This window comes from Cydia pomonella, chromosome 9, assembly GCF_033807575.1.
Source record: "Cydia pomonella isolate Wapato2018A chromosome 9, ilCydPomo1, whole genome shotgun sequence".
In the NCBI taxonomy this organism is placed as follows: Eukaryota; Metazoa; Arthropoda; class Insecta; order Lepidoptera; family Tortricidae; genus Cydia; species Cydia pomonella.
The window spans coordinates 696585-715481 of NC_084711.1; the positions used below are offsets into that span (position 1 = coordinate 696585).

At 35.9% G+C, this 18897-nt stretch overlaps 1 protein-coding gene across 2 annotated transcripts in view; it reads left to right on the top strand.

Annotated features, from left to right (window-relative positions):
* Nucleotides 1-18897, top strand: part of LOC133521034 (uncharacterized) — a 29499-nt gene that overhangs the window by 1799 nt on the left and 8803 nt on the right. Inside the window, exons 3-4 of one of the 2 annotated variants that reach the window (XM_061855755.1) lie at nt 250-282; nt 2161-2228. In XM_061855755.1, the coding sequence (XP_061711739.1) occupies nt 250-282; nt 2161-2228 (101 nt within the window). Of the gene's footprint in view, nt 1-240; nt 283-2160; nt 2229-18897 lie in introns of both variants that reach the window. The other variant, XM_061855754.1, reaches the window with a different exon arrangement.

Consider the following 18897-nt stretch of genomic DNA (forward strand, 5'->3'; position numbering starts at 1 on the left):
ACTAGGCCTTGTTGGGATTAGTCCGGTTTCCTCACGATGTTTTTCTTCACCGAAAAGCGACTGGTAAATATCAAATAACATTTCGTACATAAGTTCCGAAAAATTCATTGGTACGAGCCGGGGTTTGAACCCGCGACCTCCGGATTGCAAGTCGCACGCTCTTACCGCTAGGCCACCAGCGCCTCACTTCTACTTCTAAATATCATCAATAAAATTAATTATTATTTGTTTACATTTCAGCGGCCACAGTACCCAAGCCTACAACAAGGGAGCTAGTCCACTGTAAGTGATCATTATACTGTATTGAAAATACAATTTGTTTTCTATTACTATTATCATTTATAATAATTCTTTGAAACACTTTCACATCATTCCTGCCTTTGATTTTACATGGGTTTGTATGTCTGTTTCTTTAATTGGATACCATTTAGCTTCAACAGGTTGAAAGATAATATGAAATTATAATATAAATTATATTAACCTACAATTATAAAATGTCCTGAAATATAGGTACATATAAGTCATCATCAAAAATCAATACTTAATAAATTCTTCACAACGTCAAATAGATAATCAAATAAAAACAAATTATGGGAAAAAGGTCAATATAGCTACTTATATCTAGGTATCTCGTTTTGTAGTCAGCCGATGCAGTGTTATATCGCTCATTATTCAAGCTATCTTGGGGCATGACTACTTTAATCAGTAGCATTTGGTTGTTCACCTTGTTAGTGTATTATTTTTGTTAGACAGGGTGAATTCTGTATGCACTATTATCTATTCTAAGGAAGAGGGTGCTTGAAAGGATGCAAAACAGATATTCATAGATGTAGGTTACTTTTTAATTTATGAATAAGTACTTTTAACTGTTTTAAGGGTCCCCAGCAGCTCGGTTCTCCATACAAGAATAGTTACACACTCATTGTAAAACGACTAGCTAGATTGCTTTGAAACTTTGTACTTCATAGCATGGATATTTGTTCCTGAGACATGGGTGTTTTCTTATATATTATATATATGGTTGTCTAAGTACCCTCAACACAAGCCTTATTGAGCTTACTGTGGGACTTAGTCAATTTGTGTACTAATGTCCATTAATATCTATTTATTTATTATTATTATTACTTACAATAGGATAAGGTATATCTAGTCCTGTAATTAGTTTATGTAGCTTCAGATACCATTTTTTTCATCTTTTGCTTTATTTCGTTCGTTTTATAAACTTGAGCTATATAAACTAATTACAGGACTAGATATACCTCATGCCATTGTATGTGCAAAGTTTCATTACAGTCCAACCCATAGTTTTAAAATGAGAACGAAGCTCCGTTTGTATGATATTCGGCCGAGCTTACTGGGGACTCTGAAGTTATGAATCTATGTAACGCTTTGTTGTAATCTGTAATGTTATATAACTTGATTCAATAAATAAATAAATTATGTGATGATCGTACTAGATATCATTGTTAATCCGTAATAGAAGTAGAAAACAAAGACTAAACAGTTCGTTCAGTTCTGATAAAGCACACATTAGGGCTCTTTCCTACTGCACGTCCCTTTTTTGCGGGCACGGTTTTCTGCAGGATCCCGTTTTAGCAGTATACGTGCAGTATGCCGCAAACAGAATGCTCGTGTGAACGTTACCATATACTACTAGAACGGGATACTGCAGAAAACCGAGATGATGATGATGGTATCTTGTTATCCCTCATCATAGGGCTCTCAGAAGGGATTTCCGTTTTCCACGGTCCAGCGCGCCCCCCAACTCTGCCCAGCCGAGACCAATTGATGCAGCCTCCTTTTCCACTATGCGCCTCCAGGTGGCATGTAGGCGACCTTGCTCCCTTTTTTCGGGGATTTTCCAAGTCAGCCCTTGCTTGGATAGGTAGTTGTTTGGCCTCGTAAAGCATGTCCTATCCAGCGCCCTTTCCGCAGAAGTATCTCCTTCAGGAAACGTATCCGCAAAAAACGGGATGTTCAGTGGAAAAGAGCCCTTACAGAACATAAGATTTTCGTACTTAAATAAAACGTGGAGAAAGGGGCACTATGGGTTCAGCAATGTGTGCAATAGTGAAAGGCCTACATAACTCAGCATTGCTTATATCATACATATTATTTAGTTTATAATTTATAACCTAATTATGTTATTTTTGTTTACAGTATCATTAGCAAATTCAGTGCCATTCATCGGTTTCGGCTTCTTGGATAACTTCGTAATGATAGTTGCGGTAAGTATTATCGTTTATACTTATCTAATTACATACTTCACTGGCTCAGTGACCCAAAAATCTTGGCCTTTGCCTCTGACACAAGAACGCCACTGTACTCTTTTCTGCGCTTCACGCCGATTTCGTTTGCATAGTCAATATTCTTCTTCTTCCGGCCTTGTCCCATTTCTAATTGGGGTCGGCTCTCCTAATCCTCCTTCTCCAGAGATATCGTTTCTGGGTCGTCGCTGGGTCTAAATTGTTATTGGAGAGGTCTTTTTTAAGTACATCCAGGTAGGAAGGGGTCGGCCACGAGGATTTGGTCCCGATATGAGGCTTAGTGCACTTTTTGTAGTGTTGTTTTTATAGTCAATATCAACGAGGGTGGGAGGGGGTTAGGGTCGGCAACGCGCATGTAACTCCTCTGGAGTTGCAGGCGTACATAGGCTACGGATACTGCTTACCATCAGGCAGGCCGTATGCTTGTTTACCACCAACGTAGAAAAAAAAAAATGTTGACCTTTAGCTGCCTAAATTCAATTTTAATTTGTCAAAATAAAGATTTATACTTTGGCCCACCCACTTTGTCACTAGAACAAAGTGCGAAATTCAAATTTTCTATGGAAATTCAAAGTTGCCGCCTTTTCCTACTGACAAAGTGGGTGTGCCAGAGTATAAATTAGGATGAAATGGGAAACCTTTGTCTGGGTCTTTGGGTGGCTAGAGGTTAAAAAATAACAGCAACACCAGCTTTATAAGAAACATCTCAGTTTGCAGTTGGTCAAACTATCTGCACTCCTTTTTAATGTAGTCTGTATTAAAAAACATATGAAGTATGATTTCCATCAATACCTGGAATAAGATAATATTTGTAGTTAATTATTATATAGATTTAACCCTGTCCTGTGTCCTAAGCATGTCTTTGATGTTGCCTATACCTCAGTTACGAATGAGTCCTTTCATGTTCCCATTTGTTGTGTTCATTTCATAGTAAATGTAGTAAAACCACATGCTTACTCATTCATTGCCTAATTGGCATTACGACATTCCACTTGTACTACTACGAGTGTTGTGTCATTCACACTTGTGTGACTCACAGACCTAATATAGCCAGTATTGACAAACATAACATGCAAAAGGGTGCTGTTTATAATTTGAATTAAGAGCAATTCCTAGCTGAGCAACTTTTCAAATCTCGAATTTTTGAAGCTATGTTTCTGTCGCGCTGCGGTGGGCGGGAGCGGGAGCTATCTAAGTGTGAGTGCGCGCACACAGACGCGAGCGCCGTTCGTTCCGTCGACATCGCCCGCGAGCCGGACGGAATTTATCCTGGGCCCTTATTCGACATGCTAAAAGTGACGTTTCGTGTTGATTTCCATTTGATGTGAGAAATATTGTGACTTGTCGAATTGCTATTATCACCACCTGTCAGTGAACAATATCCACACTAGAGGCGGGGCGTTGTACCGGAATAGTTTTTGGAACAGGTTATTTGTAATAGACTACTTTTAGCTTGTCGAGTATTTAAAAGTACGAACTTTGATTTCTGAAATAAAACAAATATGAAACTTTCATCACCTCGTACCTCCATTCTTACCGTTACTTTAAGCAAAACAAAATTTTGTTAACAGACGGTCGTCTGGGCGTCTGTTGTATCTAAAAATAGTGTAATAATATATAATAAAAATATGTCAATGGATTCATAGCCTTCACTCAAAACGTCATAATATTTCCGACCCCTACCGAAATAATAAGTCGATATTTGCATAAATAATCCTTATTTGTAAGACGCCTAAGCACGGCAAATACGTAAACTGCCTATTGGGGGTCATACTCGTAAAACTGGTATTTTAGACGTACTTTTGGTACGAGTAACAGAGACGTACTTTTGGTACGCAGTCCCAGCTCTAGTCAGGATTCTAGTTGTCAAATATAAGCGTGTCGAATACGTATTAGTTAACTGTCAAATGAAATTAGATCAACGGTAGACTTTTTTGTCGATGGGTATGGCTGCCATGTTTGGATTTATGACATTTAAAAGGGGATCCTAAGGCAGAGAGCAGTTTTTTCTGTACGATTTTGATTCTTCTACTGGACGCAAGATGGAGTTAGCTGCCAAATTCCGATCAGGCTGACGCAACTAGGAAGAAAAAAGTTTTGTATGGAATTTGTTTCGCAAATCATTGCCAACGAAGATTAAGAAAATGTCAGTGCTATTTATTCTGTCAAGTTTACATCAAGTCTACTGTCAGCCTAATTGCTTTGTTTGTTTTGAAGGCTTCAATGTTTTGTTCGGGTATTTCGTGTAATTTCTTTATTATTTGGTGAAAAAATCGAAAATAGTCAACCGTGATCACAGTAAAGAGCGAGTTTGTTACAATGCCAGCGAGAAAACGGTTTACTAAGTGTGAAATATGTGGCAAGCGAGCCACTCGAGAAAATCACGAAAAAAGGGATTTTATGGCGAAATTTCCCTTGAATGAAGACTGGTAAGTATTGCTTTAGATACTTTTGACCTTATTTTGGGTCAGCAGGCTATAAACACATCGAAAATTAGATATTTTACATTATTTTTCGTTGTGAACTAGGGATGTACTATAACTATCGATAACTGTAGTTTTATTTGTATATCAGTGTAAATAATTAAATTAAATATGTGAAATTTCCTTAGAACTAGCATGCAATATGACCATAATTAATTCGTCGAAGATTAATAATGCATAAATTATCTATTACTTATGCATTAATGGTCATTAGTTAACATATTTTTTTATCTAGGGATTATTTAATATATTAACCTAAAATGTAAGAAAATTAATCTCTGTTTTTATGATAAATAAAGAAATATTATAGGACATTATTACACAAACTGACTTAGTACTAAAGTATGAATGGCATGTGTTGTGGGTACTTACAACAATATATATATATATACCCACAACACATGCCATTCATACTTTAGTACTAAGTCAGTTTGTGTAATAATGTATATATATATGTACATAGACCTAATTTATAAGTATTTATAAATACATAGAAAATACGCATGTCTCAGGAACAAATATTCATGCTCATCACACTAATAAATGCCCGTTCCAGGATTTGAACCTGGGACCATCAGCTGCATAGGCAGGGTCGCTGCCAACAAGGCCAGACCCGTTCTCATGATTAACAGACATATAAATACATAAAAAGTTAAAGCATTGATAAAGGGTTGTTGATAACTGGATGCCGAAAAACATGATTTATAGATGCATATTAGCGCGAAATAATCAGTTGATCATCTCATTAGCAAACACATGGAATATAAACTGTAGATAAAGTCATGTTTTTCCAAGGCTGTATGTTTTCAGATGCAGGCAGTGGGCCAAATTTGTTGGGAACGAAGACCTGATACATCTTCCCATAGAAAAGTTACATTTATTCAAACATGTATGTGCACATCATTATGAAAATCAAGCATTTAATAAAATAAAAAAACACGACTTAAAAACTATTAAAATAATTCGAGTCCACATTAAGCCCGACCAGATAGTAGTCCAATTAAGAACTATCCACTATATAACATACAACTTAAATGTGAACTCGATGCTAACCTGATTTCGAGTACAAAATTTGTAGACAGGAGCCTATGTTTCAACCCTCCCCATTTTATCGATATCGATAAGAATCGTAAGCGTGTAGCGTACTACACTATTTAAATCGCTTATGTTGGTACTATGGTTCTTTGACAGTTCTTTGTCGTACATTTTGGTAATGATTTGCGAAACAAACTGATTCCACTCGCTAGTATGGAAATCCCGTCTCTTAAAACGTAGTGATTATAATGCTCTTTGACAATGACATGCAGTTGCGTCGATGTAGATCTATCATAAAAACGTACATGTGACGCATGTGACAATTGTCCAGGATGAAAAAATATCTTGACAATTAACATAAAGCAATACAATACCACAAAATGTCAACAAGAAAACAGATTTATTATAAAAATACAAATTATATACAAAGCTTCATTTTAAAACCAATGGTCGTGGGTTCTAACCCCGGCTCTTAACAATGTGCATCTTGTAACATGTACCGATTGCTTTTCAGTAAAGTAAAATATATTCTCATGAGGAAGATGGAGTATCCCCAATAAGGTATATTTTCCCCTCTGGGTTAGAAGGTCAGATAGTAGTCATACAGGGAGATATAGTTCAGAATGCGGAAAAACAAGCATTTATTGTGTTGTTAGGCTAGTTTTTTTTTTTTTCAAAATTTGAAAACGAACGCAACAGCATGCTCAAAGCCCCCTGTCAGTCAGAATCTGTTAAATTTAGGCTTAAGACGAAACAGGAGCTGAGCCCGTACACAAATTTGAGATTTTTAGGTAAAAGGTAAAAAATATCGCCGTCGCGCTGACGAGTGTGGCACCCCATACCTAGCTAGAGACTATCCCTTGTGTGTGTACCAACAAACCAAATTTTAGACAAATATGATACGTCTTCTTCTTCTTTGTCGTTGTACTCTTTGCAGAGCGTCGTGGTCAACTGCTGATATCAGGCGCAGATGTTGCTTGCCGTACGATTTCTCGCAATTTTTCGCGGTTGGGGGCCATTCTGGCAAATGCGTTCAGGGGACTCTTCATGGCAGATTTGATTTGGTCAGTCCATCGCATAGGTGGCCTTTTGCGCGGTCTTTTTCCGTTTGCTCTACCCTGCACCACTAGACGCTCTATGGAGTCGTTGTTCCTCCTCGAGACGTGACCAAAAAAACTGAGTATGCGGGTCTTTACGAGAGTCGGAAGGCGCTGCTTGATACGGAGTTCTTTAAGGATGGAGACATTAGTCCGAAACTCGGTCCAGGATATCCCCAGCATTTTCCTCCAGCACCATATTTCTAGGGCGTCTATCGTCTTCTCCTCTGTCTTTCGGATAGTCCAGGTCTCCGCAGCGTATAAGAATATAGGAAAAACGAGGGCCCGTACAAGCCGAACCTTCGTGGTGTTTGTGACGTTTCGGTGATAGGCTACGCTATACGTAAAAACTAGCCAAGACAAATCCTTTATAATTTCAGGATTTTCTACACAGCACAGAACATGGCACCCATATAGATCTCAATTCCGTTGTCGGCGAGTCAACAACGACACATATTCTTAATATTGAACTTAATTGGCTCTTATTTCACATTTATGTTTTAAATTAATTATAGGCATAGACATACCATATCCTATTGTAAGTACAAAGTTTCAGAGCAATCTAGCTAGCCGATTTAAAATGAGAGCGAAACTACATTTGTATGGAGAACCGAATTTGCTGCGGACGCACAATGTAGCATAATCGGATTAGGACCAACCTCGAAATCTCTGTAACAGTCATGAAATTTATTATGTATATAAATTAACGGCCCCTTTTTCATGCCCAAACCATTTAACATTTGGGGACCTCGAGGAATCCGAGCCATCTTGGAAAATGTGTACCATCAACACAACAGTCAACATTAAAACTTATTAAATTCTACACAAAAAAGTCCTCGATATCTTTGCGGAACAATACATCTTGTTATAGAGAATACTTGCTGAATCTAAGTTTAACGCTTATACACTTCCAGGGGACATTCTCTTAAAAGGAAACTCGGAGGAATATGAATTCTATTTTTAACTATACATTTGTACGTGGTCTACCCCAATATTAACATTTTACTCTACTGCGACTAAACCAGAAAGAAGGGTTATGGGTGTAAGTACTGATGTTTCAGTACACCCAGTAGCTAGGTATTAGAATACTGGACGGATTTTTTAAAATGACATATCGTTAGATTCCTCTTGCCATTCACAACCTACTTTTACTTGTTCTATTAAAGAAAAATCAATACAGCCGCCTTGAGAGGACTCCGAATATTAAATCATATTTTTTCTTCTAGCGCCTAAACTATTGAGCGGAGTACAGTAAAACAGACATCAGTAGATCCACAGTTAGTATACAAGTGCTATGCAATACAAAGTTACTAAAATTAACGGAAGAAAAAAGTTTAGGGCTAAATAATACGTCATTTAAAAAATCCGTCCAGTATCCTAAGCTACAGGCTGTCCTGAATCCTCAGTACTTATACCCATAACCCTACTTTCTGGTTAAGTTGCAGTCAAGTAAAATATTGATATTGGGGTAGATTATGTACAAATGTATAGTTAAAAGTGGAATTTTTATTCTTCCAAGTTTCCTATTAAGAGAATATCCCATGAAAGGGTATAAGGGCTAAATCTGGGTTTAGCAAGTATTTTTTAAAGCAAGATCATTTTTTTTCGCAAAGATGTCTAAAACTATTTTATGTAGAATTTTATAAGCTTGAATGTTGCCTTACACGATTATTGAATAAAGAACGTAGATTTAGAGTAAAACGCGAATTTCTCCTGGATGGTCCACATTTTCCAAGATGGCTGCGGTTCCTCGAGGTCCCCAAATGTCAAATGGTGTGGGCATGAAAAAGGGGCCTTTAACGTATATACATACCAAATTTCATGACTGTTCAGACATTTCGAGTTTGGTCCTAATCCGACTATGCTAATGCCAATATGTACGTAAACTGTAACTGTACTGCGGACTCAACCTTCACGTTATAATTTTTTAAGTATTGACGTTGACATAGTAACGAAAATAATAAACACGTCAATTGAAGTAAACAATAGGTATTATTATAATTATGCAAGAAAATTTTGCAAAATAGGTACATTAATGATTAATATGTAAAACACCATTAATTATTGAATTAAAATTATGATTTTGTGTTAAAAAATATGAGACCAATGATACAGCCCGATTACACGGGCTACATATTAAAAATGATTATCATGGAAACAGTAAATATAAATCAGAATCAGAATCAGAATCAGAAATATTTATTGTGCAAACTGTGTAGGTACAAGAATATGACTTAGGTACAGTTTTTGATGAGTATCAACAGTTTTACCCTTCTCGGGTATACAATTATTTTTAACTTAAACTAGGTTTTAGTATTTTATCTTAAACTATATTTTAATATACATTTAGGTTTACATAGTTATAAAATTCTTTTAAATTATAGAAAACTTTGTCTATTAAAAAGTTTTTTAAGCATCTTTTAAAAGTATTTCCTTCGAGGCTTTTTATTTCGTTTGGCAGATGGTTGAAGACATTAATAGCAGATATGAACGTACTTTGTTTATATATTGAGGTGCTAGTTCTCGGAAGTACCATATTGTACTTATATTGTGATCTGATATTTTCTTTGCATGAACGCTTTGTGAAATATTCAGGGTGTTTTTTTACAAATTGGCTTAATTCTAATATATAAATACCGGTAAGGGTCAAAAAGCGCTTCTCTCTAAACACTTCACGTAGCGATTCATCCATGTACATTCTAAAAACAGTTTTTAAGCATTTTTTCTGCAATATAAATGTTTTATCAACATCAACAGAATTTCCCCAAAAAATTACTCCGTACGTCAGTAATGGGTAGACTGTTCCATAATATGCACTGATAACAATTTTTTCGGAGCAAGTTTCTGACAATATCGATAAAGCATAGCATCTACTAGAAATTTTTTTATTTAGCTCATTTATATGTGCCTTCCAATTTAAATGTGTATCTATTTCAACGCCGAGAAAACTAACATGGCTTACGTCATCTACTGACGTATTCGCATTTGACGCTACAATAGATTCAGGCACAGTTTTATAATTTCTAAATTGTATAAGTTTAGTTTTATCTAGGTTGACACGAAGGTTAAGACTGTTTAGCCATTTTAAAATGTTTGTTAGTACACTGTTTATATGTTCTTGCATGTTTTGATTATAGCTATAATTTGTTGGTAATTCAATGAGTTGACCAGTATGATCTGACATTCCTAAATTCATTACTTTAGATGTATATTTATGGGAGTTTGTTAGTATATTATCAATGCATGTTTCTGAAGTAGGAGTTATTCTTGTAGGCTCATCTATTGTATGTCTAAGGTTAAATTTGGCTAGTGTATTTAGAAATGTGTTTGTGGCTTTATCTGCATTTAAAATGTTTACATTGAAATCACCAGCTATAATAATTTTGCGATTTAAATATCGAGATCTAAGTGTTAGTTTGCTTACAAGAGTTTCAAACTGAGAGATAAATAAGTCAAAGTCACCATCAGGCGATCTGTATACGCATACAACTATATGGTCTATTTCGGAAATACTAATTCCGCAAGCCTCAAAGTGTAATTCGATTGACATTTCTGATATCCAGTCTATGCTTTGACAATTCAACGACTTTTTTGTATAAATACAAACACCACCACGAGATTTACGTGTTCGACAGAAATATGTGACCAATTTATAGTCATCAATTTGTAAAATTGAAGTTTCATTTTTTTTAAGAAACGTTTCAGAGAAGCATAATATATCTATGTTTGAGGCTGATGTTAATATTTCTATTTGATTTATCTTAGATTTCAGGCTTTGGACATTTTGATGAAATATACTAAGGTAATTTGTCTCGCTTTTAGTTAAAAAAGCTTTGCTAGTTTGGGTTTTCTTCCCGGTTTCGAAAAAAATAATAAGGAATCGTTCCTTTTTTCGGTAATGGCTCCTGCAAATTTGATGTTGTGCATATATTTACAGAGTTCTGTACAATTGATTCAGCTGCCTCCGAAGGTACAGCAGAACATTTGAGATCAGCAGCAGCAACATCATTTACAAAGCTATAATATGCTTCCTTATAATCCATTTGATCAAGAATTGCATTTATTTTTTTACAAATTTCTTTCATGTACATATATTTATTTTTCAGTTTACTCTTTTTATTACATAAAATTTCAACAAATCTAAAGTTATTGATTTGTATGCAGCTTTGGCGAAGCAGATAATTCAAGACATTTACATCTATGTCCTTACTAATTCTAATCCCTAAAATAAAAACGGTACAATTTTCTAATGATTTTAGGACACTATTTAAGGCAGTAACAATCTTCATGGGGTTAGTGTCGTGTTCTCCAAGCGATAAAACAACTTTATCACCCTTTACAAAGGTATAGTCTTTAACAGAGTCCATAATGATGTCTGACGTGGCGCCTGGCGAAATGAATGATTTCACGTTGTATTTCGTGGAGTCGTTGTCATATCGCATTCGGAGGAGCATAGAGGAAATTCCAGCACATTGCTCTCCACCAAACACAAAAATGTTTTTGGTTTTCCTTTCTCCTTCTTGAGTGCTTTGTCCGAGATTCAGTGTTGAGGGTAATTTTTTGGTAACAATATTCGATATAATTGTATGCCGCTCACTTTGTGAGGAGGGGTTTGTAGAGTTAGTTGATGAGGTATCAATTTCAGGAATTCCTTTTTCCGCGCATCGAGTTTTCTTATTTTTTCCAGTTTTAGGCGTTGACTTGATTGGCGATCCAATGCCACCACCATCAAGAAGTTTTTTTAATGTCGCGATCTGACGTTCTAGATCTGCGTGACCTTTTGTTAATCTCCTCACTTCTGTATTAAGGACTTCAATTTCCTCGTGTGCGCTATTTAGTTGAGTGGTGAGAACTGTGATTTCGTCCTTCAGTTCAATAATTTGTGTACTCTCAGTTAGATTGGGTAGGCTTTTCACGCTGATATCCTCATCGTTATCGGACGTCGATTCAGCTGAGCTACAGAAAGGAGAGTTTTTTAATGTGCTATTTATCGTATTAACTGGTGATAAGCTGATACTTTTTCGTCTAGGTCTCCTTCTAGATGTCACATTGTTTATTTCGTCATTTTTCTCGAGACATTTCTTTTTTTCTTGCTTAGGCGTTGATTGTATCTGAGGTTCAATCGTTGGAGAGGGACCAACACATTTATTGCACTTCCAATTTCCCTTGTCTTTTTTTGTCATGAGCAGAAACCTTTTTATACTCACATTTGCCGTGCATTTTATGTGAAGAATTTTTTTACATGTGCAGCATTTAAGATATTCCCTCGAGGTTACAGCGGTTCCACATAACGAGCATTTTGTTTTTTTATCATTTATATGGAAAGACATCTTTTTGCAGTATTTCCTTATTTAAAATAAATCGGATTCTATAACTGTAATCGATAGTCGGTATTCGATATTAGCAATCGATTTAACTTATGTTTAATATGCAGTTTCTAAACGCAACTTTTGACACTGGTAACACTATTGACATTTATATTTTTGTTTGTTCCGTTGGTAGGATCTCTCAATTGTCATTTCACATCTGACTGTCAGCGATTTGTCGAACGTACACCCGCTATTTTGTCACTAATTGGTAAATAACGTGATTTTGAAAGTGAAACGGTCGAAAATACTTATCTTACGAGTGTAGTATAAGTGTTTAAAACTCCTTTCCTGGGACACAGTTTGGCACAATGTGGTAACTTGCGAAAAGAACGTATGTTTGTTGAACTTTTTTTTACACTTGACACTAGGATTTACTTGGTTAACACAATTTTAAATATTTTTAATTCAAAGAGCTCTCCCGTAAACATGTTAGCACGGCTAGGGTTGCCAGTGCAGGTGAACAAAGTTATAGTAAAATAGGTGCATAATTTCAGAGCTTGCCTGGCCCACCTGTACCACCTACCATGACCACGGCCGTCTCCTACTATTATTTTTTTCTAATACCTATGGCCTTACTAGCGAACAGTATTCCATGTTCTTGATCCAGAATTTAAACCCTCAACTACATATTTGTGGCACTTGGGGTTGAATTTGAAACTCTAGGGCACTAGCGTGGCTCAATGAGAGCGCCTTATATAGGCTTCTGGTGACCAGAGGATCAGCATTGTTAACCAGCGCGGAAATGCACCCAGCCTTCTGAGCACCCTACCGAGCGACCAGAATATAGGGCAAATATTTTATGTATACGTTTTTGACTTAAGGTGGTTCGACTAGGTTACCCAAAGCTTAAACCTCACTAGATGGCGCCACAATTGCAAATTTTGAGTTTTAATTTTTTTGTGGAGTAGTCTTGGTATTTCTATACTGTACATTATGTTTAGCGCACTCTTTAAATAAATATTGAACTATTACAACAAACATTGAACACTTCATTGTACAAAAACTACCCCTTAATGTCGACAGAATGTTTCTTAACTCTATTTCTAAGTATCACTCACACATTCAAACAGTCTTACTGGGATCCTTGTAGTAGACAATTTGGCACAGCGTGAGTAGGCTTCAATAGCGTTGCGGTATGTACGTGGAAATACATGCAAGAGGATGTGGGTTCGAGACTCGCTAGTTTTTTTTTTTTGTTATCAGTATTATCAAGTAGCTATTATCAATAAATTATTTTATGAGAAATATGAGCGTTTTCCATAAAAATATTAAAAATCTGATTCTCACACATCATGATATTTTTGGGTTCTTCCAACTCAGAATCACTAGCATAATTAATCCTCGTGCTAAAAAAACCCGAAAATTTGTATTGAAATTTTAGTTTTACTCTGAAATTTCTTTCACACCAAAATGTGACGTAATGGTATGGATATTTTAGGATATCTTTTTTTAATGCTAGGGTGGAGAAGATTCTAAGTAGAATGAACCTAAGAAAGTCCAAATTTGTAAGTCAGATTTTCGGGTATTTTTTTCAAAAAAAAACGTTATTTTGTTCTAAAATTAAATCAATCCCTTACTGCCCAGCCTTTAAAAAAGTAGGTACTATATTACAGTAGAATTAAAACATTTTTTACGATACATTTAATTAAATTACAGTGAGTTACAAAATTGCATGGCCTTCTATTTATAACCATTATAAAAAGAAATGAGATATTTACCATGTTTGTTTATATTATTGATTTCCCGATATTTTGGCACAACTAGAAGTTTCACACAATGCCTAGAGATAGAAAATTATTTATTTATTTTATTTATTGTCAATTTCATTCAACGGATCACATCATATCCAATTTATGTGTTTATGTATTGCATTGTTTTCTACCTAGTTGGTTATTAAATTCTGTTACTGCAATAATCTTTATCTACATAAAATATACCAACGAAAGTTTAATAAAGTATATATTAAAATGAAGTACACAAAATCAGGAATTACATATGACAATATCATTCAAAATCGCCTCCTCTGGCTTTGACACAGGCCCTCAAACGACGAGGCCAGTCATCAATAGCGGCACGCACGATTGTCATGTCTAATTCCGTCACTGTCTTAACTATGGCCCGCCTGAGGGAGTTAAGATTTGTGTGGGGTTTAGCACAGGCTTTCTCCTCAATAACCTGCTATATGGCATAATCCAGGGGGTTAAGGTCCGGGCTGGAGGACGGCCAGTCTTCCTGGGCAATAAAGTCAATTTTGTTCCTTCGAAACCAGGCTTGAGTTGTTTTTGCCTTACGTGCAGGAGCTGAGTCCTGTTCAAAGATCCATGGCTGGTTTTGAAATAGGGTGTGGCTTAAGGGCTTCACTATTGGTTCAAGAACGGTTTCCAGTTTCCGGTTTTCACACCTTTTTCACAGAAATGAATCTGTGTTAGCCCTGAGTATGACACACCCAAAATCATGTTTGGCGGGTGCCCACATTTCTGCAACGCAATAGGGTTGTTTACATCTACAAATCTTAGGGCATAATTGTATCCCAATAAATTCTTTTGGATTATAAGAACATGTTAAACTACTTTTAGGGGACCTGTAATGACCATATTTTTGTAAATATTGAATTTAAAATATCTTTTGGCACACGTCACGTGACCAAACTCGAAACGTCATTGAAGATTCTGATGACGTCACAACTCTCGGATTGACACTGTTGACAGTTAGGCGTTTAACAACAAATGACAAATATCAGTTGACAGTTCGTATCTTCTACGTGTGTATGTAGTTATGTGTCAAACCATATACTGTGACGTCACACAATTTTCAAAGAGCGTTTTGGGCGCGAAAGCATCTGTCAAAATATATTTTGTTAATTTAACATATTTAAAGCCGTTTTTAGTATAAAAGCTGAATTTTAAGGCAACTTTTAGTTAATATAGAAAGTAATACAAGCGTTTCAAAAAATTGGAATACGATTCTCTTTTAGGCCCCAATTCATTATAGATACGACGAGATAAGCGTTATGTGTGGTATATAATTATAGCTCACAAATCCACCACATTATGTCATTTTTTATTTTTTCGGTAGCATTTGTTTTAACGGAAATAAAGAGGTTGCAAATCGAGTAACAGAACTTCAGAACAGATATCATTTGATATTTACCAGTCGCTTTTCGGTGAAGGAAAACATCGTGAGGAAACTGGACTAATCTCAACAAGGCTTAGTTTTACCCTCTGGGTTGGAAGGTCAGATGGCAGTGGCTTTCGTAAAAACTAGTGCCTACGCCAAATCTTGGGATTAGTTGTCAAAGCGGACCCCAAGCTCCATTGAGCCGTGGCAATATGCTGGGACAACGCTAGGAAGAAAGAAAGAAATCGAGTAACAGAACTTAGTAACCAACTAGGTATAATAGTTATGATGTAAATGTCCATATCATGTTGGAGTCATATAACTAATTATTCAAGATCAATACACTTAGCTCCCTTAGGTATTCGCCTAAGTACAATCTCGGGCAAAATTGAGTTTTATAAAAGTGAACTAGTTTCTAGGTCATATTTTCTATGAATTGGTCATTTTTGTAGACTCCAATTACAGTTACACTTTTCTTGGTTTTTCGCGGACCAGAATATCGATGATTTTTGTAACTTGATTTAGACGTTGCTATCATTTTCAAACCAAAAACGCATAAAATCACAATTCAGAACATGCGGCAGCGTTGTTTTCTATCAAGTACCTCAAGCACCAGGGCGGCTACCGGGAAAATCGAAATTCGTCAATTTCGGGCATTTTTCTCTGTCACTCTAATTACGTCTTAGTGAGAGTAAAAGAGAAAGATCCCCGCAATTTGCGAATTTCGGTTTTCGCGGTAGGCCCCCAGATCCTGTCAAGTTTCAGCAGTGTTGCCAGGTGAGCGGAAGAGAATTATCGTACTTGAGTGTCAATATTATTGTACCGTTGAAAAAAATATCGTACGCCAATCAAAAAGGCAGCCCCTAAAAATGTCTAGCAAAATAAGCTTAAATTTCGAATTAATAATAAAAAAATACAATTTTCGTCTAAATTGCGCAAAAAATCTGTTTATGTTTGTGTATTTTTGGGATAGACTCAAACGGTATACAGGAAATTGTGACATTTTAAACTTTAAACTTACACCAAGGAGCCGAACACCCAAAAGATACTAATTTTAGCATATTTCTGAGAGAAAGTGTCATATTTTGCTTCAAATTACTAGACTTTTAAGGTGGCATCATCCAAGGGCTGAAATTATAGTACTTTAGTGTACGATAATGCTCTTTGGAACATTACGTCACACCGGGGCCCAAATTATCGTACATGTACGACAATTATCGTACGCCTGGTCACACTGAGTGTCAGTGTCGACAGAGTCAGCTAAAAACGCGTCAAACATCGCAACGTCGCGCCGATGGCCGTCCGAAGCATGGAGTGGCAACGTCGCAATGTATTTGTACACGACATTTGTCACACACACATGAGTAAAATTTATAAAAATATAACGTTGATTATTGCATGATTTCTGTATGAAACAAAGTTTTTCTATTAATTTAGCGCTAATGAATATTCGAAAGTAGATAGATGCGCAACTATTTATGTAATAATATTGTGTAATTAATTAATAAATAGCGATTGTTTTTTGTATGAAAATCGAACCACCTTAAGTGTTTTTATCATGTTTTATATTTAAACTTACAGATGTCGAACTACCAGCAGTTTTTGAAGAGGTATAGTTTTTATATTTCCTGGTACCAAACTGATACAGGAAATTGGAACATCAGTAAATAATCTACACCGAAGACAATGAAATATAATCACATAATACTTTAATGCTTTATTTTATTAAAGAAATCGGTAAAAAAATGTGTTAACTGAAAAAGATAAATTTTATTTTATTTGTAGTTGAATAACAAAATATGTATTTAATCTCCTTTTAACATAGGAATTCTCTTTGTGTAGGTACATATAAATAATAGGTACTTAGGTCTTGGTAAGTAATATAGACAGTACAGTAGGTCTTATCTTAATAATTTGAGATCTCATACATGCGTTCCGATATATCTGATGGCGACTGTACATACAATGGGGTCGCGTATACGAGTACAAAGAGCATTAAAATAGTTGTTGATAGACCAAGTGAGCGAGCTACTATGGTACCTATCTTTATATCAATTTTATGCATTATGTAATAGCGCAATACAGAATTTTTTTTTGACAAATGTAGTATTATTTTTATAGTAATAAAGGTTATTCATGAACCATCTCGTAATTTAAAAAAAAACGGACTTTATCTCTAAATCATATGCCTTATATTTACAGATGTGTTAGGTTACAACTTGGTTCGTGAACGTGGTTTAGAAGCAACTTGAGACTGGGTGCGGAGTAAATTGCAACAATTTTTTTTAGAATTTTGAGCGTTTATAGGAGAATATGTGGAGCGAGCATTATTCGACGTGTAGGTGTGGGTTCAACAAAAAGATCGCATGTCAATAGTTCCTTATTGTCGTTAAAATTCAATTAATAATCGCCTTTATCGACCATCAACTGTGTGGTCACTTTTTAATTGATTGACGTTGTCAGGTACAGTTTCACTACTCGCCGCCGCATTGTTCATAGCGCATTACTTATCCTATCGAATACAAGATGTCGCTGATTCCTGTAAACTTATGTTTTAAAAAAAAAAGACGCCTTACTCTATGCCATATATTGTATGAAAGGAAGGGTATTCCCTGTCGTACGTCAAAAAATCCAAGATGGTGCCCAAGCCCATGGACAATAAAGTCTAGCAATAAAATCAACACTTGTCAAAATTTGACATTAGCAATCCACAGTCAGGTGACAATCAAATCAAACCGATCCACTTCGAGTTCAGAGCCATTACAAACTGTATAGTAGTAATAAACAAAGTTGATTTTAGTTTGATTATTTTTTCTATGAATGAGTTTTGATTGTTCCAAATGATAATATCCACAGTTGATAGAATCAACACTTGATACAATCAACATGCGATAGAATCAAGTGTTGATTTGATGTGGACGCGAAATTTGACAGTTATGCATGTCGAATAAGGCCCCTGGTCAACGTCGGGACGCAAGTTGTTTTTGTTGTTATCACATAATATTGTTTTTCATTTTTATGTATCTATTAATTACCATATAGGTAAAAACTGCAAAAAAGAATGATGTCCCTGCTTCGGTCGTCGTCGTACAGTCAAGTGCAAATATATGTATCGAAAGAATCGTCTCATAAATATGGTACTACGCTCTTATTACACTGGAATAAGATGCTATGGGACATATTTTTGAGTAAGATGTGTACACCCATATTTTTACACTTGACTGTACCTATCCGTTTTTGTAAGTAGGTAATATATGGTTAAACTACAATCTATTTAACTTGTAGTACGATGGGGCTAAACTTGGGCCACCTTATTGATGACGTATCGCAATGACAATCTGGGTAAAGTATGTTGGGGTAATGCCGGACAATTTTGGGACCAATTCAGAGAACTCGTGAGAAAATGTTTTTTCGAGATCTCAGCACGTGACAGATTCTTGAAGTACGGAGCGAATAACCGTAGATTCGGCCTGAATTTTGGTTATCTTCAATATAGAACGTTTTCAGTTTTGTACCTGTGTAGTGTGTA